This window comes from Procambarus clarkii, chromosome 52 (genome assembly GCF_040958095.1).
Source record: "Procambarus clarkii isolate CNS0578487 chromosome 52, FALCON_Pclarkii_2.0, whole genome shotgun sequence".
Classification (NCBI taxonomy): Eukaryota; Metazoa; Arthropoda; class Malacostraca; order Decapoda; family Cambaridae; genus Procambarus; species Procambarus clarkii.
The window spans coordinates 33,950,998-33,973,172 of NC_091201.1; the positions used below are offsets into that span (position 1 = coordinate 33,950,998).

Consider the following 22,175-nt stretch of genomic DNA (forward strand, 5'->3'; position numbering starts at 1 on the left):
AAGAAAACCCCACACCTTGTAACAACAAGCCCCGTTCAGAGGGAAGAAAAACCCTGGCGGGGTCCAGTGGGGCCCAAGGCCCCCAAGTCAGCCCCTCGCCAGCCACGGGGTCCTTTACAGCAGGACCCAGGGCCAAGTCCTCTTCCCAAACACCAACCCCACAAGACAAGGACGGAGCAGCCGTAGAAGCCGGAAGAAAGGGGGCCCCACTGGTCAGACCCAGAAGCTTCGGCCGGGAGACAAGACTCGAATGCCTCTGCCCCCCCCCCCCCCCCCCCCCGGAAGGGGCATCCCCTGAAGCTGCCCGAGTCTCGAGATCAAATAACCCCTGCTCCGACTCCGAAACCCTCAGACGCTTTGGGGCTGGAAGCAGGGAAGGGGTGGGGGGACCAGAACGAACAACACAAGGGGAAGGACGAGAAGGTGCGGACTGAACCAGGATCAAAGCGACCCCCACCCCCAAGTCCGGGGCTCGAAAAGCAAAGCGGGACAGCACCGGGGCATCCGGGTGAGCAACCAACCGAGCGCGTTGCAACAGACGAAACTAGCTTGTAACGCACGCGCCGCCTGTACCCGAATAGAATCATCAGAGGATTGGGTAAATTGAGTCACAAGCAAGCAGCAACACTCACAGGACTCAGGGTTGAAAATATCACCGACCCAAGCCGGCTCCCCCCTTCCCCCTCCCGGGGAGAGGGGAGCTGCGCTGACAGCGGCGAGGCGACGTGTGATGTCACACTAATTTGCTTGTTTTTCTGTTAGGGAGTTCTATCCACTAGTTCGGCTTTTGGTAGCAAGGGATTTGTTTTGAGGCGCTTACCTTTCTAGGTGCCTGTTCCGGTTGATGGCAGACATAGAATGCTTCCAACCACCCGGAGGTTTCTATAGGCCATTGCTCCCCTTGCCTCTCTGAGGTGGCTCGGTTCTGGCCGTGGGCCCCGGTAGGCCTAAGAACTCCATACACATGACTGATGCCAAAGTCTGACATTAGCATATCAGCCTGGGATAGCTCCGGGGAGCAGACGGGGCTCCCCCCAGAAAAGTTTAGTAAGATTTTGATCCAAATTTCATTAAAAACTTTAAATTCAAATAATTATACTTTAATTCTATCAAATGTTTCTAGTATTATGATGATCTGAATAACACAAGACAACCTAGATGAACCTTATTAATGTATACCAAACAAAAATATTAAATAACAAAAATAAAAACAGCACAAGACTAAGATTTTGCACAATGTTGTATTCGTATTTGTAGTTGGAAGCCATAACTACAAACGGATCCAATACTATATTCATGAATATTAGCATATTCAAATTACTTTCCTCTAATGCACAGTCCAAATTACATTTAATGTACATATACTGCAAAATAATGTTATTAAAATACAGTATGTACATGAAGTGACAAGGAAGAAAAGACTAACTAGAGGAATTAAATATCCAGTAATCAAGCATTTTTATTAACAAATAATTAGTGCTTGAGAGCTAACAATATATTGGTAGTGACTGGGTAACTATTAAAATTTATTAGCAATATGCCCAACTCACGATGTGAGTATACATGGTCAAGCCATTTCCTCTGTGTTACTCTTTAAAACACTGATGAAAGTAATGACACGCTCAGTAAGGGTGTCCCAAACTACACAAATGACAATACCCATCTGGGATGCAAATTATTCAACAAATATACGAGGCGCTGCACAGTATTAGAGAAACAGTACAAAGAAAACATTAAAAAAAAAAATTAATGTTTCGACAATGAGAAAAGTTGATGACAGTAAAACAAATTTAGTGAAGAAGCAATACATTGTGAAAAAAATGCTTGCTTAAATCACTATGCACATTACTGGCTTTGCAACAGTGTACCATTTTTATCACTAAAATCTGAATTTTCACAACCCATTGTTCCTTTTTATATTTATATAAATAAAAATATATAGATAAATGAATAAGAAAGGTTACATGCATGCTAGACATACTTGCATAACCTTCCCCTCTCTCAAACATAACTGAATAGCGTCACTTCAACTAGACTGTTCGGTGTGTCACTAACCTGACTAACGAATGATCGAGAAGATGTGAGGGAGGGGACGGAAGGAGCTCCTTCATCCTCCACGTCCCCTTCCTCTGACTCTAATGATCCTCCTCTCCGAAGAGATGTCTCTTTCAAAAACTGCTCCAGGAAGGACATCTGCGATGCTGGACGCTCCAACACTGAAGAAGAATAATACAGAACTGATAAGCACAAAATCAAGATGAGCAAATCAAAACTAAAGGTTTCAGTTTGCTTATTAATCACATGCAGTACAATACAAGATATTCAACAAGAGTTACCAGGTACTGTATAAATCTTCAGCTCTTATAAATAAACAACAGCTGGGACAAATTTAATAATTCAGTAGAGATGAACATTATACTTTCCAATTAATTTGGCAGAAGAGTTTCATGGTAAAGCTGGAGGAATTATATCCCTCGATATAAAATCCATAAACTCAAATTTAACATTTACCCCAAATACACCCTTAAGCCATTTATATATTTGAAATTTTGCTTATAAGCTAAACAATTAGATATACACTATTGGAAAATTGTAACTTTACTGCAAACACGCTGTATAAGTGTGACTAACTTTATTAGACCACTTCCTAGTGCACACATTTCAAAATAAGCAGCAGCAAAATGAAGCTAAAAAGTTTTAGACATTATAAACTAAAAAAAAAAAAAAAAAAAACTGTTGCCCTTAAAACATCACAAACATTAGAGAAGCAAAATATTTTCCATCACTTTGGACACAAGAGTGAGAAGGTTGGCAAGAAGTTGACTCCATATGATGAAAGATGCTTTACTCTCTCTCTGGTACTTACAGCTTCCTCTAATATCCTCATTAATTGTGTTTGGTGCTGGCCAAGCTTAAGTAAGAGTTGCCAATATGCTTGAATATCAGCTTTAACCATCAATACTGTTACATTGGACTTATTTACAACAATAAAAACAATATTTAATGAAATGTTTGGTATGTACAACATTACCAATCATTTTACAGTGATATTCAAGAACGTTTTTACCGACATAATGATTATAGTATGTATATATTTTAGTTATTGCTTTTCTAAACTTAGACTACAAGCTCAACAAACTAGACATTACAATCTAGCAAATCACAACAATTTTCCCATCAGAGATTAGATTGCAAAAATAATCTACCAGTGTACATGAATAAATTAACTGGAAATTAACTTATAATTAACCTAGTTCTCAAAAAATAAATAAATCTTACCAAAACCAAACATACTTCTTCCGATAGACCCTAAGAAAAACACACAGATCTAGAATTAGACATGCACAGAGACCTTCCTGATTTATATTCAAGAATTATAATTAATGCAATCAAACTTTTTTCAAGATCCGAAAATGTATGCATCACCGATAAGATCTTTTTCAAAAACTGTAACTAATATTACTCAAAATCTACAAATAATATATGAGCTGTACTTTAAATATTGCTAACAAAAAACAAAAAAATTAGTTGTTAGGTCAAGGCAGGACAAAAAAAATATAAAATTCACGGCCATAATTCTGAAACATACTTGATAAGTTGACAGCTGATTGTAATAGCTGGCTGATTGCAATTAAGTAATTTAAGCTGACACTAAATGCCGTTTCAGAATAGGGGCCATATATTCCAATTTCATGTAAGTTTAAACCTTGTATAGCCATTTGGCTGGCAGGTTTTGGTATGTCTTTCCATACTAAAATTCACTTAAATTACAGCAATGTAGCCCACTTTTATAATACTCATAAACCTGCTTTTATAACCAGACTGAATTAATTAGCAGAGAATTGAAAAACTACTCCCAGAAAATGATATACAGTACTGTATTAACACCAAAACCTGTTTTAAGGTATACTGTAAAAGTAAAGCCACGCATAAAACTGGGGCGAGGGTTGGACACGACACAAGAGGTCAAAATGGGGCTCAGTCACAGTACATTACCAAACTTTCGAGTCTTGCGTTCCTGTGTGGCAGCTGCATGTGCGTGCGTGCGATCAGAAATAGATTTTCATGAGAAGGATGAGGAAACCCCAGAGGCAGCTAGTCAGCCCAATGAACAAGGGCATTTTGTCTGCAGCGCCGCCCATGGGAGATGATAACTGGGTCAGTGAGGGGCCTCCACACAAACATGTAAAACCATCCATTTTCAAGCAATTTCAGTTGGAATTTTAATGGATATTTTCATCTTCTCCATTAGCTATGCGATTAAGTAATTTATTGTCATGATAAAATAATTTCCATGTACAGTATATAAAAGGGGGGAATGATATTTATATAAATGATAAAGATTTAGTAAGGCTAAGTTATTAGTAAATGCTGGACACTACAATTCAAGTTAACTGCTCTGTGAAGAAAATATTCCAGCTCAAAATTGGCCATTTTGGTATAAATGTTCATGAAGCACATGATTTTCTATGGGGTGTCCAGGACTGGTTAATGAGCCACCATCATTCTCAGGACAGCACATCTAAACACACACAGATGTGGAATGTATAAATTTTGTGAGAGACAAAACAAGCTCATCCAAACAGTGATGACTGAAGCTCTAGTTATCTCACTCCCACCCACAAAACTCAAGTATGCCAAACTAAAACAAAAGTTCTAAGTTAGATATGCAAGTGTTTGGCATTAGGAAATTATTCAGCAGATAACTAAGTAAAACATCTCTTGATGGGATCCCTTTAGTACATGACAATTAAGTGTTACAAGTGGCTGGCAGACGTGGGGCCCTCCCTTCTCTTGACCCAATTATCATTGTGGCGGTACTATGAGACCATGCATAGTCACATGCCAAGGATAGGCTTCATACATGCCAGTCACCACCAGACTGGGACTTAAGATAAAACACATTTCAACTAGGCTACTGTTAGCCTTATCAAAATCAAAAATCAATAAACTGACCAAATGCAACATACCTTTAACAATAAATAATTAGCAACTGCGGCACTTTATTAATATAAATAATTTTGTATAAAAACAATTGTACGAGTGCCATAATACTTGTGAAATCCCTAAGTCCCTTTCCATTTGCTGGCATGAAGATGCTGGGGATTTACGATGGACAGATGGAAGTCGAAGTGTGTTTACAGACAGAACAGAGAAAAGGAATAATTTTGGGAAAAAAGTGTAAGAATTATTTGCCTCCAAAAAGAGATGTTTCGTACTTAGTTCCAGAGTTGGCAAACTCATCAGTGCTTAGCATGGTAAATAGTTTTGTATCAGTAGTTACCAAACTACTACATGTAAATATTAATTAGCTAACTTGTCACTTGTTAATTCAAAATAAATAAAAAGAGGGCACTGAGAAACTAAAAGCTTCTTTCTGAGCATTCCCCGAGATTGCTCCTCAAACCACGACTTGGGTATATCCAGTACACTGCCCAAAACCATGACAAGGAACTTTTACAATGGCCTTGCAGAGACTAGTCAAGGGAACTAGTAGGCAGAGAAACAGTGAAGAGTATTCTCAATGTACCACCAAAAGACCACTCTCTGTGAAACAAAATAAACCACTGAACACTCGCAACATGCAATTGTTGGATTCAATAGGATTGCAAATTATCACTCCTAATTATCAAAGGTAATTACCCAATACTGACCACCAATAGGTGGCAGCACTAGCTACCACAACACAGTCAGGGGAGCCAGCAACTCCTCCTCAGTGTAAAAGTCATCCAAGTATACTCTAGAATCTCCCCCCCCCCCTCTTGACACCTCAAGAGGAGGGGGGGGGGGGAGGGGGAAATGGGAGCAATAGAAGGACCACTAAAATATTAGCATTTCGTTCCATTCAATGTCATATTTATGAACAGGACCTTCTCAGTGTATTCCCTAGCCAACTCACCAGGAGACAGTGAACTTACCTGAGTGAATATCATATAGCAGGAGGGCCATGAGAAATGAGGTGAACAGAAGCCAATTACAAACTGTAATTGACCAGATAGATAACAGATAGCCCAGGGCAGTACACAAATTCTGAAGTCAATGTATGTTGGGCAGACAGGAGAATGCAATTTCTATATTTAACCTACAGAAGCCTTGGGCATGGATCTCAAAGCAGGGTGGCAATCAGGTTGTGTCCATCCAAAAATCAAAGGCACTGAGGTATGCAGACAGCTGATGTAACTTGCAAACCCACCACAGCAGCTATAAAATATGAGGTGTTAACCTAATAGTGCTTGCAGAAAAGTATGTCTGGCAATTTATGCCCTAATCTACCAGTTCTGCTGTGCTGATCTGCTACTACTATCTTCATATGACCCACTATTGCTATTCTTAGTATGAGCTCTTGCTGGGCAGCTTTCTGTGCTAACAGCAGAATCTGGCTCAATAGTGGACAAGGATGCCATACTTCCCTGATTAATGGTCAAAAGGCAGGGAAACCCCAGAAGCATGGGGGGCTAAACCAAACACCACCAGGTCTAAATCCAGAGGCAGCCTAGTCATGAAAGTTGAGTAAATAAAGGGTGCTCACCAAACCCTGTACAACCAACGATGGAGAAAAGGTGGTAACCGTGGAATAAAAAAATGTAAACCCAAAACGAGTAATTTATACCCTGAAGCAAAAGCTTGACTTTAAAGAACAGGAACAAAACCAAGCAACAAATTATGTTCCTTGTGTATTACCATAAGCCCAGCACTAAGGTAACCTTGTGATAATTTCAGGGCTCAACATCCCAATGGCCCATTCCCCGACCAGGCCTGCCCTGGTTAGGCTAAAGATAAGGTCCAAATGGCTACCTTGAAGTTACCTTACCTTGAGGTAAGGTAGGTAGTGGCTCAAGTTGAGTTGAGCCACAAGGTATTGGCTCAACTTAAGAGGTGGTGGTTCATGCTAAATGCAATGCCAAAATGCAACAGAAAAGATAATTCAAAGAACTACCAATCCCTGACAATCAGAGCCAGGAAAAGTAACATTGTAGCCGAGTAAAAGTGGATAGTTGTTGGCACAGATAATGCAAACATTGTCAACCTCTCAAGAATAACCTATCAACTTGACTGAAGCAGCCTCTGCAGAGCTGGGTGTGAAGTGGAAGGAAACCAGACAAAAAGTGAGGGCTGCTGGCTTCTTCAGCCCTATTGAGGAAGATAGTGATTTCCTCTGATGGTGGTGGACAGAACTGCTGGAAGTTGCTACTCAGTAGTTAGCAGTGATATAATTTGCTATCCTTTCTATCTCAATGATTGCATGTCAGTAGTGTTGCAAAGTTTGTTTTCTGGTTTACCTCACTGTGCACAGTCTTATAGTGGTGTATGAAGATACTCTTCTGTCTCTTCACTTGATACCTGGTTGATGGGGTTCTGGAAGTTTTTCTACTCTCCAAGCCCGGCCCAAGGCCAGGCTTGACTTGTGAGAGTTGAGAGACTTCTAGACTATTCATAACTACTAGCTACGTTCCTTGTCACAGTGGCACTAAAAGTCAACTAGGGCCTGGCACGGGGGCAGTGTATTGGGTGGACGCAGGCCCCTAGAAGGAGAGCAACTTAGAGGACTCTGCTAAGAATTATTTTATTAGAAACTTTTAAGTAAAATATAATCAAATTCTTGACCATTTCCAGTTTTACCGAGCAATGAGTGGAGTGAAATCCACAGGGGGAAGTTAGCAGCCAGCTGGGCTATCTGGACAACACAGTGGTCAGCTATGGAGAAGACACTACTTTTCCACCTCTCTTGACCACTCAGGAATAAGCCCAGGTCTTTCCATTGTAACACATTGCAAACATAAATACAAATTCATACACATTTCTTTGCATAATGTATATTATACTATTTACCTTGTTAAGCATTCTGATAGACTAAGTGCAGTTTGGAAAACAATGAATCAGTTGTTGCTAATGAAACATCTTGGATAATTATCTGCTATAAGAACATTTATAAACAAATATTAATAACTTTCACAGACCCTACACAATTTCCAAACTTGCACCTACACATAATAAGCTCTTTTAAGCATTAAAGCTATCCAATGGCAGGTGTGAAAAAACGACTGTGGGCAGAATTTCTTTGAAGTATATTATGGACAATTCTATGGCACTGAACACAATAAGACAATGAAGGAACATCTGTAAGTATAAAATAAGCTATTTATCTACACATAATAGACAAGGCTGCACTCAGTTTTTCTATTATAAACACCAGTGTTAATCTGTAGTCTTACTGTAGCCTTATGCCATCATTACGTGCTAGGAAATTTTTTTTTTTACTAAGCTATGAAGTCTTTTTATCCAACTTTGCAGTTCATAATACTCGGATAATTACATTTTATGCTTTCCTCGGAGATTATCAATATTTAATGCTGCAACATTCCTAGTCAAGCGGTCATTATAGTGCTAATAATTTTTACAGATACTTGGGAAGGTATGATGAAAACAGTAGTAGCCCAAAGCCAGCGTAGAATGTAATGAAACGCCATTTTCAGGGTGACACCCGGAGGCTCCCCGGAGTTATATCATACTGATGTGCATACAGTATATTAGACCGTGGCAATAGTCAATCGATGGAGTTCCAGGCCACCCGGGGACCAGCACCAGAACCTGGCCCCCTCAGATGAGGCTAAGGAGCAATGGCCTATAGACACCCCTATGTAATTGCAAGCAGTCTATGTCTGTCATCTACCAGGTCAGGCACCCAGAAGAGTAGGAATTTCAAAACCAACTACAGCTGGTTAAAAATTGCGAGCTGAAAGCCGAACTAGCAAACAGAACTCCCAATTAAAAATAACATGACGTCAAAATAAAAATAAGCATGATGTCACACAGTCACCATGCACTGTCTGCGCAACTCACCGGGAGGGGGAAAAGGGGGGTGTCCCAGACCTCCCGCACCGGCTAGCCAACTCCATTAAGAGGCTGCATATCAAAAACGCAAAAAAAAAATGCCGACTGGAGGGAGGGAGGGATGCTGGGGAGCCGCCAGGACTCACCCAGAAAATGGTGTTTAATTACAATCAACGCTGGTTTTCTGTGGAATGCCCATTCGGCTCCCCGGAGCTACCAATGATAAAGGAAAAGAGGGACTTATCCGGGGGAAGGCCGCCACTAGCTTCTCAACTCGAAGTCAAGACAACTGGCTGCAACCTGTGACCCAAGGTTACACATGCCCGAGAAGGGCCAGGAACATGAACAAGGTACCATGCGGCCAGGACCCTGTTCCACCTCCAAATGTCCTGTGCCCGAATGTCAGCCTAGGACATAATACCAAAAGTAGCAGCCAAAACCGCGAATTTACGAACATCTTGGGCACGGATATAGACCACAGGCTAGCTGGACCGAATAATCCTGTGGACGACCTGGGATACCCCACGCCCTGGAACAAGGAAGAAGGGAAACCGGGTCAACCCAAAGCACATTCCCTGCCATGGAGGACGTAGCACACAAGCAACAGCGAAGAGCCGCAACCTGACAAAACATGATGCACCCCCAGCCGAACCAACCAAGCATCAACAACCCAAGGACCCCTCCTGAAAGCAGCAGTCTCATTCTTCACCAGAGGAGGAGGAGACGCCTACAAAGGAATAAAGCGACCACCGGGACCGAAAGAGCAAAAACCACCATGCAGGAGGAGAGCATGAAGCTCACCAACCCGGCCCCCAGAGGCCAAGAAGAAGCCCACCACAAAACCGAGAAGAAGAAATGAAAAGAGAGCACCCGGTCTAAAGACCAGGATGACTCGGGCGGCGCAAGAACAGGCCTGAGGTGAAACAACGCCCGAGAAAGATTGCGGAACGGAGCAGAAGTGACATCCATCCCGAACGCAAGCAGAAGCGGCTCCACCAGCGCCGCATGATATGAAGCGACAGTATTCAGTATAAGATGATGGTCCTGAAACAACCAAGAGAGAAAGGACAAAACAACCCAATCAGAAATAAAAAAAAACCTACGAAGAGAAAAAATTCCCAAAAGGATCACCAGAAAACTTCATACTGCCGCCGAGACGAAACTCGCAGGTGGGACACCATCACCGAAGCCACCTGATCACCATTTAAGTGGTGATAAACCCGCGTAAAAAAAGAACAGACAAGAAGAGTGGAGAAGATCAAACCAGCCATGTACCGGACTGGATCGATCTACTGAAAGAGGCGGAGCCGCAGGAAAACCCTTGGGTTCAGACACCAAGCAAGCAGTGCCTGAAACTAGGGTTGGGCAAGCCACCAAGGGGCCAACAAGACTAGCCCTCCTCTAGTAAGTTTCAAAGCGAGCCAGGACTTGGAGCATCAACCGAACTGGTGGGAAGTGATACAGGTAACTCCACCTCAACCAGTCCAGTCGAAAAGCATTGTCCCCAACGGCCTCGCAGTCGGGGACAACACCGGAAGACGCCTCAGATCAAGCTAACGCGAAGAGGTTCATGACTAGGTGCCTGAACATCCGGTAGAGCCAATGGAATGAGTTGGCGTCGACCATCCATTCAATGGACAGGGAATGAAATGGGACAAGACATCTGCCCAAACGCTGGACACTCCCTAAACATGAACCATCAGGAGAGCCAAACCCTGAGAACCTAGCAGATGAGTCACCCGAAGCGAGCAGCCCCGAAAAGCCCAGGACCACATCAAACCCCCGTGGTTCAGACAATGAACCACAGGGGAGCAGTCCGAATAGAGCCATATAGTTGATCCGCAAGCGACTCGAACCCTCTGAAGAGAATGCCATACCGCCGTGAACTCTTGCGCCGTGCTGTGAGCCTGACAGGAGGACAGATCGCACTGACCCTGGCCGACCTGGTACCTGGTAAGCACTGGTCACAAAGCCCCAGCCGAGAGACAAGGCATCCGTGAACACATCGAGCGAGGGCTTGGGTAGGTGCCACGGCACAGTACCCCAAAAAAAAAACAAAGAGGAAGCCAGCAAGGAATCCCTGGCAAGCAGACACGCAGACTGGCTGGGAGCCCAGACCAGCCTGTCGTCAAGGTAAGCCAGAACCTAAACGCCTAACAGATGCAAACGTGTCACCACTACCCGGGTAGGGTAGTGTTGACACTTGCCAACATGCGAGGTGCCAGAAAGGAAACAAAAATGGTAAGCCTGTCACCCCATGACAAAGCCAAGCCAGTCCCTGAACCCCGGATGAATCGGGACATGCCAATGTGTGTCCCGCAGGTCCAGGGACACCATCCCAATGCCCGGCTCCAAAAGCAGCCGGACCTGGGACAGAGTGGTCATCCGAAAGGAGGGGCAAAAGACCCAAGGGTTGAGACGGACAAGTCCAGAATGAGCCACAGGTCTGCACAGTCCTGTTTCAGAACTGGAAACAGGCGGGAAACCCACCTAAGAGACACCGTCGTTTTGACCACGCCCAAACAAACCAACTCCAGGATGACCCAACAGAGTGTAGTGGAGAAGGGGCCTGCCCCGCCAGCCCCGAAACCCCCAAAGAAGGAGGAGCCACCCAACGCCACCGCAGGCCATAGGAAACGACCCAAAATGCCCACGAATCGAGAGACCAGGCAAGAGCAAACAGCGCGAGCCTTTCCCCCATCGCCCTGTAAATGGGGTGAACCGCAAAAAGTTTGAGAGCCTTAAAAGAGCCCGACTGACGTTTAAAGTGATCAATGACCTCAAAAATGCAAAAATCGATGCGCTCAAAAAGGCAAAATTCAATGCACTCAATCAATGCAAAAATCTAAGAGCCAGAGCCCAAGCGGATTCCATAGAGTGGACGTGCATTGCTTGCCGGCACGTGAGGCGGGAAACAGAAAACAGAGACACTGCTCCCTTCAGAATCAGTGCAAACAACCTCAACAAGGCAGCCGACACCCAAGCCGCCGAGGCAAGCACACCGGACACAGGTTCGTAACCGAACTCCCCCACATCCTCCTCGAGCCAGTCTGAAGACAGCTTCAGCAGGAAAAAGAAGCACAAGACTGAAGCCAAATGCCCACGGGTGTGCAAATCCTCGGCAAATCCAACCAGAGACGCCGAAAGGGAGGTGACCCTGCATGTGAAGCTGCACCTGACGGATATGGCAAAGAAGCAATGGGGTGATCAAGCATGCATTGAGGTGTTAAAACTTGCCCCCCAGATAAACCTGAATGACAGCAGTCAACTCTCTCCACTCAAGCGTGCAGGTCCGACAAAATGCATGCCACGCCCAAACAAAAAGAAAGGACAGTATGCCAGCCAGGAAAACTCTGGCATCTCATAACGCACCCAATAAGGAAAAGAGGAACCAAACTCAAAAAAAGAAGGATCCATTATCAAGGCGTAATCTGGGTCTCACAGGAGGTAAACCGCAAAGGCCTTCTGCACCTCCCTCAGCAGAATGTTGGAGGCTAAAAACCTCCGGAAGGAGGGAACCGAGAAACCCAAGGGAACCAAGGAACCCAAGGGAACTCGAAATCAAACCCGGGAAAGAGTCAAACACATACCAAACTCATACAGGGAGGGGGATAGGAAAACCCCTTCCCCCTGTAACAACAAGCCCCGCACCAAGGGATACTAACACCCAAGTACTTGGGGCCAAGTACAAGTGGGGCTAAACGGGGGCCAAACGGGGCCCAAACCACCAAAGTCAACTCCCCAGCCCCGGAGGAGGGCTGGAGGACGGCGTGGACCCGGGTCCAAGCAGCTTCAGGGCCACTTAGCCTGTATTTTGGGGTGGCCCAAAAGCCCCGGCAGGAGGAACAGGCTTGAATGCCTCTGCCGCCGAACTGGAAGGGACAGTCCCCGAAGCCGCCCAAGTCTCACCATCAACAAAACCCTGCCCCAACTTCAAAAACCTCAGATGTTTGGGAGCTGGGAGCCGGGAAAGGAGAAAGGGGAGCAGGATGAACCCCAGTAGGTGAAGGACAAAGGGGGCGCATGTACAAAATCAAAGTCGAGGCGACTGACACCCCCAAGTACGGGTCTCTATAACCAAAGTGGGGCGGTTGCAGAGCATCGAGAAAGGCAACCAACCTAGCTCATTGCAGCAACCTAAACCACACATACAACCCTGAAGCTGCCTGCACCCGAAAATCAACATCAGTGGACTGGATGAATGGAGTACAAGCAAGGAACACGATTCGCAGGACTCCAGGTCATAGGTGTTACTGGCCCAACAGGTAGCATTATGGAGGCAAAGACAGTGAGTGTCACCCTGAGATAAGGGGACAGAGCAACATTCAAACTCACACAAAGCAAGGTGGGACTCAGAGGTCTCCTCCATCGAACCAATGAGGCTCAATAGGGGTTCCTAAAGCCCTTAGACTGACTGCTAAGGGAAGCCCAGGCAGGGTACTGCTAACCGGTTATCCCAGAGCTAACAAGCAAACAAACTAAAAGCTGAACCCCTGCGACGTGTGCAAGCATAGGGACCTAGCAGAAGGCCACCAAAATCATACAAGTGGTCCTACAGTCACACCAGGCAGACCCCAACCAGGAAAAACAAGACCAAACAAACTAAAAGCTGAACCCCTACGACGTGTGCAAGCATAGGGACCTAGCAGAAGGCCACCAAAATCATACAAGTGGTCCTACAGTCACATCAGGCAGACCCCAACCAGGAAAAACAAGACCAAACAAAAACCCCGTAAAAGCACAACGTCTCCAGGGAAACAGAACTGGTCGCTATGCGTATATCAGACAACTGCACAGTAGCTGAGCAAACAGGAGTAATAACCACTGCAGCTGAACCCCAAGGGTGGGCAATCACCGAGCAGCAACAGAGCCACGCAGAGGTAGTGTCCCAAACGACTCATGGAAGGGAATCCTAAGCCGCAAGGGCAGTACTTACAGGGCACCTAGAGAAGGTGGCCCTAGGCGCATGCAGCCCCAGTACTCGTGTTACTCCTCGTTCGCACAACACCAACACAGAAGAACAAGACCGCTTTTTCCCCCTCCCGGAGAGGGGGAAAGGGAATGTGTTTGCGAAGACAGCGGCGCGGTGGCTGTGTGGGGCGTTCTGTTTGCTAATTTGACTTTCGGTTCACAATTTTTATCCAGCTGTAGTTTGTTTTGGAATTCCTACCTTTCTGGTGCTTGACCTGGTAGATGGCATAGACTGCTTCCAATTACATTGAGGTGTCTATAGGCCATTGCTCCTCGTGCCTCTCTCAGGGGGTCAGGTTCTGGCTCATGGTCCCCGGTAAGCCTAGAACTCCATCGATTGACTGTTGCCATGGTCTAATATATGCACATCAGCCTGGTATAGCTCCAGGGAGCCGAAGGAGCTCTCCACAGAAATAATATTAATTTAGAGTTTAAATACTATGGAAAACTTGTACAATTTTATGGTCTGATCAAAAAATAGGAATTAAGTAGGGATAAAAAAAAAAAAATTTGCTCGAAGAAAGAAACAGTTCTGTATGTAAAGGGCTGTACAGCCTCAAATGTAAAATGACGACTTCAATTTGGGCACACGAAGTCATGGAACATGAAGCTCAGTTCAATATTTTATTTACAAAATTTCAAACAAATTCTATTACCATCATTGTTAACATTAACATCATCATATTATTGCTACTCTCACGTGCGAGACATTTGCATATAGTACTACAGAGACTAAATTTTAAGATAAAAACAATTAGCATGAGAAATTCAGAATATTCACAGCTTCTCAAGAAAAGCCATTATTTTACAGATGCTCAGCAAACCTGTACAAAGTCACATCTTCCAAGATGTAGTTGAGATACAGAGGGCACAACTCTACCCGATACTGGCTGTAAAGCAATGCATAAACAATACTGTACAGTATACTATGCTGTAATACTATACTATACTGTACTCTACGTGAGTATAACCGACTGGCAACAATGTATAAAAATAGTTTATACCATTGTTGTACAAGTAGCTACAAGGTTTAGAAGAAACTTTGGGCAAAGCCATAATAAATACTAAATGGCCAGTGGCAATTTAAAAGCTGGGAGAATGGACAAGAACTTTTCACATCCACATTTCTTGAGATCAATTCAGAAACAAAATATAATATCAGTATTTAATATTCAACAAATTAAAACATGGTAGATGTATGTTAATTGGACATTTATTAATACCATAAAACTACATTATATAGTACCTTGCCCATGCAGAATCTTGCATTATTATTGTTCTTGCACACAATGACCCATCCCCAATGCACATGCACACACACACCCGCCTCTCACCAACACTCCTAGTACCCAATATCCCACTTCCAGACCCAATACCACTTCCAGAGCATGTCATAAAATACATAGGTGTGTCTCAAGACTAAGTGGAAAAATAACTCAAAGGGCAAGGAAGAAATAAAGCAGTTGGACCTGATGGCTCCGAATGGAGTTTCACCTTGAGCGCTGCAAGAATGTGTTACTGAGCTGAGCATTCCACTCCAACTAATATTTCAGACATTCTTGTGCACAGGAATCTTAGCAGATATATGGAAAAAGACAAACAGTACCAATCTATAAAAATGGTAGGCGAGAGATACTTCTAAATTATAGACCCGTTTCACTAACAAGCATGGAAGTCAAAACACTAGAAACAATAGGTAAAGCCAAATGGGTTGAACACCTAGAGAGTAATGACATAATAACGGACAGACAGTTTGGTTTTCGAACTGTGTAACAAATCTGGCTAGAGTTTATCATAAGAGCCACAGAGATACTAAAGGAAAGAGGTGGTTGGGTTGACTATATCTATCTTGACCTAAAAAAGAAGTGTCCGACAGAGTCCCCACACAAAAGACTGTTCTGGAAACTGGAACATGCTGGAGGGGTGACAGGGAGATTTTTGACATGGATGAACAATTTTCTAACTGCCAGACAGATACTAACAGTAATCACGGACAATGTATCTGATTGGAGGAGTGTTACTAGCTGAATACCACATTGTTCAGTTCTTGCACCAGTAATGTTCATTGTCTACATAAACGGTCTAGCAGAAGGAATACTGAATTATATGAACATGTTTGCAGATGATGCTAAGATACTGGGAAAGATAGGAAACGCAGACGATTGTAATGCCCTTCAAACTGATGTAGATAAAATAAGTGCTTGGAGCATCAAGTAGTAAATGCAATTCAATGTGAATAAATGCCATGTTATGGAATGTGGAATCGGAGAAAATAGACCAAACAACTTGCAAATTATGTGGAAAGGAATTACGGAACTCTAATAAAGAACGAGACCTAAGGGGTGGTTTTGGATAAAAAGCTGTTGCCAGAGGAGCACAAAGAACACTGTGAGAGGAGCAAATGCCTCTCTTTCCAACTTCAATCTTACTTTTAATTACAGTACAGTACTGTATATAGTTGGTGAAATACAAGAGAAACTATTCATGACATTTCAGAGACCAAAATCGAAATATGCAACAGTTGTATGGTGCGCAAATCTCAAGAACCACGTAAATAAACTGGAAAAGGTGAAACGGCTTGCTACAAAATGGCATTCGGAACTGAAAAACAAGTGTTATGAAGACAGACTAGAAGCATTAAACATGCCAAAACTATAAGATAGAAGAAAAAGAGGTGATATGATTACCACTTACAAAATACGAACAGGAATCTACCAAACTGACAAAGAGTAATTCCTGAACCCGGCAACTTCACGAACAAGAGGACGCAGATTCAAGCTGAAGAAACAAAGGTGCCAAAAAAATATTAGAAAGTTTTCTGTTGCAAACAGAGTGGTAGACGATTGGAACAACTTAAGTGAGAAAGTGGTGGAGGCCAAAACCGTCTGTAGTTTCAAAGCATTATATGACAGAGTACTGGGAAGACGGGACACCATGAACGTAGCTCTCATCCTGTAACTACACTTAGGTAATTACCTGCCCTTCACTTCCCTACATCAGCATTTCCACATCTCTGTTTCCACATGCAACCTTTACTTCCCCACACCTGTCTTCTACTTCCCCACACAAGTGTTTCCCAACCTGTCCTTCACTTCCCCACATCTGTTTCCAAACCTATCCTTTACTTCCCCACACCTGCCCATTCATGCTACTACTTGCATGAGTGCTTTTCAATAAATATCCTTTACTTTCCCCAAATATATTTGACCAACTTTCCACACATGTATTGCTTACTGAGGAGCTAATTTGACTAGGAAGTTTTCTTCTATGTCCCCTAAAATACAACTACAGTAAATGTATAATTCATTATCTAAAATAAAAATTATTTAAATGAGAAAATGCCAAGTCATTTATTTAAGGGGTTATTATCTTAAAAGAATAAAAAATAAAGAGGAGCAGATATAAGATGAATGAGAGGTCTTGAAGTTCTTCACGGAGGAAATCATTAGCAGCTGCCCTCAAAGCAATTCACAACAGTGTACTGTACTTGGGTAAACAATTTTATGAATGAAATTTCAAGAAATGTGCAATAATAATTATTACCATTATGAATACACGTACACATTCATATATACATACATAAAAGAATTTAACTAAAAAAACTTAATTTACTTCCGAATCAATAGTGTACATAAATTTCTTATTGTTAAAAGGAAATCCCTTTACTGTCTTCTGTCTATTAAACAGTATATGACTGATGGGAGTGTGGTAATGCAAGTGTTTAAAGTCAAAGAAATTCTGTAGTCAGATATCACTACAATTATGGAAAAATTTTCCTCCATTAAAAAGAGAGAGAGAGAGAGAGAGAGAGGAGACAAAGAGAGGGGGAGGGGGGGGGGGAGGGAGGGAGAGAGGGAAGTAGGAGGGAGGGGAGAAAGGGAGGGGGGGGAGAGGCGTACAAAAGTACTTACAGCCCTCACCGGCTTCTAGTCGATTTTGAAGATCCCGTACTTGTTTCTCCTTCCTCATGTTTTCCCGAGACATATTTTCATACCGCTGCTTAAATTCACGTACGTCCCTGTAAACACGAACATTCCCTGCTATACCCAAACGTCAAAACTAAATTTATAAACACTAATTACACAGTACAGAAAGTCACAAACATTTCATGGAAGAGAATAGATTACATTCAGTAATGTATAGCATTAATAGACAGTTATCTATATAGCAATTGATATCACACACTTTTGATTTTAAAGCCCTAAAACACTAAGAACCAATGTTTATATTCTACATATTTAAAGTATGATCTTAAAGCACATCTTTATGTGGGTAGGCTAGACTCGTGTGCCCCCCACCCCTACCCAAAAAAATACCAATAACAAAAACAAGTTGTGTTCCTTTAACACAGTTGTCAGCACAGCTGATTTCCAACTAAAATGTCCCTAATTCAACAGAGACATTTGGGCACATTTCTTTTCACCTGATGCGTCTCTTCACCTAGCAATAAATAGGTACCCTGGAAGCAATGCAACTGTTGTGTGTTTTATGCTACCGAAGGTCAGTAGCGTGCCTAAGGGGCACCTTGAAAAACCTAACAGATAATTTTGCGAATAGCTAAGAGTCTTATTACTGTCTGATGAAAATACTTGATAATAATTTGCCACATTTTAGTAGTTTTGTTAAAGATTTTACGTATTTAATTAATATTTGGACTAGGCACTAAGACTCCATTGGACAGGCACGATCTTCAGTAACATGTGGTACATAATATTAATACTTTTACTTCACCTTTGGCTGTTCTGAATGTATTATTTAAAATGTTAATGAAAAGTTAAAAAAAAAAAAAGTCATAAATCCAAGTTTTATGCAGTGCATAATAGTTAACAATTAGACGAGGTGTACACCAACACAGTCACATCCCGATGGCCAGGGATGACAGCAGCTCGAGCAAACAATTCTCATTTGCGATGAACCTTTGTTTACTTCACTTAACATAAAGTGTTCAGAAAATCCAGAAATTCATTACAACACAGTTTGTTAGAGCAATGACCCACTGTACTAGAGATAATACTGAAAACCATAAAATAACAACCTGATGAAATAGAGGAATATAATTCCTAAAAAAAGAAAAAAAGAATAATTATTTTCACATCCTTACTTTTGTGCTGCGACTAGATCTGCACGAACTTTGCTCAGCTCTTCAGATATGACTTGCTTTGCTTGAATCTCAGAGTTGAGGGATGACTGTAAATTTAAGAGTTCCATCTTGTCTAATTTCTGAGAGCGACGATTTCGCCAGTTCTTCTCTGGAGGTGCTAAGACTGACGATCCACTGCCAACAACCCCAGATACCTTCAGGGTCTCCAGTTCTTCCGTCATTCGTGTAGCTAGAGCTTGAAGGTAACCACGGGCATCCTTCTCATCACTCACCCTAATGAATACAAAAAAAACAATAATAAATGGAAGGCATAGAACTCTTGGCACAATATATGGGAAGCATTAATTAACACATGCTATAAAAGTTAAGAAAAACCAAGTTAAGAATGTAACAACTAACATTATGTATGTGTGACAATGAGATGGTAAACACAGCTCAGGATAATGATTAAAATACAGGGATTGTTGCAACAAATTAAAGATCTTTTACAAAATTTTGCTTCTGATCCATTAATCATTCAGGGGGACAAAATAGACAGAGGCTGAAATGTCTTGGGATTCCTAAGCTTTATCAAGCATTCAGCCCATGAGGAAATAAACTGCCAGACACAAGACAAAAATTAACATTAGCTATAAGAAAATTTCAGGAAAAGCTATTCTTAAATATTCCTGAACTTTGATATCAGTGTATTTGATCAGAAGTATAAACGAGAAAATCACTAGGAGCCTTGAGGATTCAAACCTGTACACGAGTCTTATAAAACTTAAGGCCAAATTATAAGTAGGTTTCTAGGGAGTGTAATAGCCTTATAACTGGTTATCAGAGGTAAGACTAGACCCACATTGTTTACATGAAATTGCAACAGTATGAATTGAATATATCATATTTTCTTCACACACTAGATGTTTTCACCATGTTTTTTCAAGGGTAATGAAGCATTGGGCAGTCAATAATATTTGTATCACAGAACATGTAGAATATTGGTAGTAACAGATAAACTGTACAGTACTTGTGCTATGTATTAATACAAGTTCTAATATTATATTCCTTGAACAATAAAACACTTTTTTTTTGCTATTATTACACTATATACTTGTAAGCTATCAATATTTTTATGTACTATAAAGAACCAATAAGCAGTATTGGTGGGTGTGGTGATGAAATCCAAATACAGCATGGAGCACATGATACAAGAAGATATGAGGCCTCAGTAGACATCACCTGATTCAACAAAATGCCTCCAAATATACTACACACATCACTAAGACGAGCCACAGAACTTCTATTATCACCACATTCCTGTCACTAAATCCTGAATATGAATTCATTTCCACAAGGTTATATTGTAAAGGAGCTTCAGACTGTTTCATGGTGTAAATACATGAAACGATGGCCGAGTGCTGTGGCTGTCTGCCTCACGCTGTAAACATCATAACTAGCAATGTGTTCATTGATAACTGAAATTGTACATAGTCTTCAACATAGGATCATCTAAGACACTATCAAAGCAAAATAATTCCTGATACTAATTTCATTCATAAATATTATGCGGTGCTGCGGATATTAGTTGCACAGCAGTGCTGTGAGCTCCAGCCACATGCATCAGCCTTGGTTGCTCTCTCGGTACTGAGGCTTTCACAGCAAAGAGAGAGATTCAGAATATTTTTTCAAGATGGCATCTGTTTACTGGAGCCCTGAAGGACAGGATGTGAGCCCTGTGCACCCACAGGAGTCTTAAATCTTATGCTATACCTAAAAACAACTCTGGTTGTGGTATGCACCGCTGATGAAAAACCTTGGTTGTGATGCACAGTTGAAAGAATAAAGGTAAGGTCTTCTGACATGATTATCCCTAGATCTTTTTCATTTTATAGTGTGATTTTTTACTGCATTTTATATGTGGTTTTCGTTTTACCCATAGAACAGGAGCTGTTATCTTCATTAAACAAAATATTATCTGTGGACCCATTGAAAGACCTGATAATATCAGATTGAAAGTTTACTGTGTCCTCTATATTGTATAATTGCATGTAACTCCTAGTGCTATCTGCAAGTGATACAGTACTAGTTTAAATCCATGACTATCTGATATAAGGATCAGGAAAACTACTGGAACAAGTATGGTACCTTGGGGAGCGAGCTTTAACACAGTGGATGATATGGCTTTCACTTTGACTGTTACAGGATCAGGAGTAGTCTACATCATTAATGGAAGGCAATTGCAGGAATCAGTGAGAGAGAGAATTAGGAATGGATATAATTCCATCCCTAACACCAGAGGCACACATGGGCAGGGTAACATTGGCAGCATATGGGACACTGGCAAACAATAGAAATTCATTTAGAAACCTAAATCAGGATGTGTTCAAAGCAATCTACACAACTTTTGTTAAACCAGATCTGGAATATGCAGCACCTGCTTGGAATCCATACTTTGTGAAACAAAAATAAAATCAAAGTGCAGAGGTTTCCAACTAAATTAGTGTCAGAGCTTAAAGGGTTAGGTTATGAGGATGGGCTGAAGAACTGAATCTCACAACTTTGGGGGGGGGGGGTCAGAAGAAAGAGAGAAGATATGATAACACTGTACAAGATACTGAGGAGAATAAACAAGGTGGACAAGGTCAGGCTCTAAGTTGAGGGAAAAGTAGGACACGAGGACACAAATGAAAGCTGGAGTCACAAATGAGCAGAAGAAATGTAAGGAAATACTTGTACCATTTATGAGTACTACTTAGTGCATTCAACAAGTGGAATTCACTAAGAGATGAAGTTGTGGAAACCACCTCCATCCATAACTTTAAGGATAGGTTCGACAAAAATATTGATTGTTATCTGGAGGTTATCTGGAGATGATTTCGGGTTTTTTTTTTTTTTTTTTTTTTTTTTTTGTCCCCACGGCCCGGTCCTCGACCAGGCCTCCACCTCCAGGAAGCAGCCCATGACAGCTGACTAACACCCAGGTACCTATTTTACTGCTAGGTAACAGGGGCATAGGGTGAAAGAAACTCTGCCCATTGTTTCTCGCCGGCGCCTGGGATCGAACCCAGGACCACAGGATCACAAGTCCAGCGTGCTGTTCGCTCGGCCGACCGGCTCCCGCCGGTCAGATGTCAGATGTCACCCTAACACCCTAATTCACTGTTAGAATAGTGAAGCTGTAATGCAATGGATACAACAAGGCCAGTAGATCTCACCTTCCCATAGTCACTGATAGATAAGCATTCTGGGTTCTGTTCTTTAGGAAGTTAAAAGACATATCTCCCTACTA

General features: G+C 42.2%; 1 protein-coding gene across 6 annotated transcripts in view; it reads right to left on the bottom strand.

Moving 5' to 3' along the window:
- gek (serine/threonine-protein kinase gek) overlaps positions 1-22,175 on the bottom strand; it is a 494,332-nt gene that overhangs the window by 169,161 nt on the left and 302,996 nt on the right. For 3 of the 6 annotated variants that reach the window (XM_069304646.1, XM_069304651.1, XM_069304650.1), the window contains exons 18-21: positions 18,905-19,177; positions 17,715-17,821; positions 3,997-4,029; positions 2,056-2,216 (exon numbers count right to left, since the gene is read on the bottom strand). In XM_069304646.1, the coding sequence (XP_069160747.1) occupies positions 2,056-2,216; positions 3,997-4,029; positions 17,715-17,821; positions 18,905-19,177 (574 nt within the window). The remainder of the gene's footprint in view (positions 1-2,055; positions 2,217-3,996; positions 4,030-17,714; positions 17,822-18,904; positions 19,178-22,175) is intronic. The other 3 variants (XM_069304647.1, XM_069304649.1, XM_069304648.1) reach the window with 3 other exon arrangements.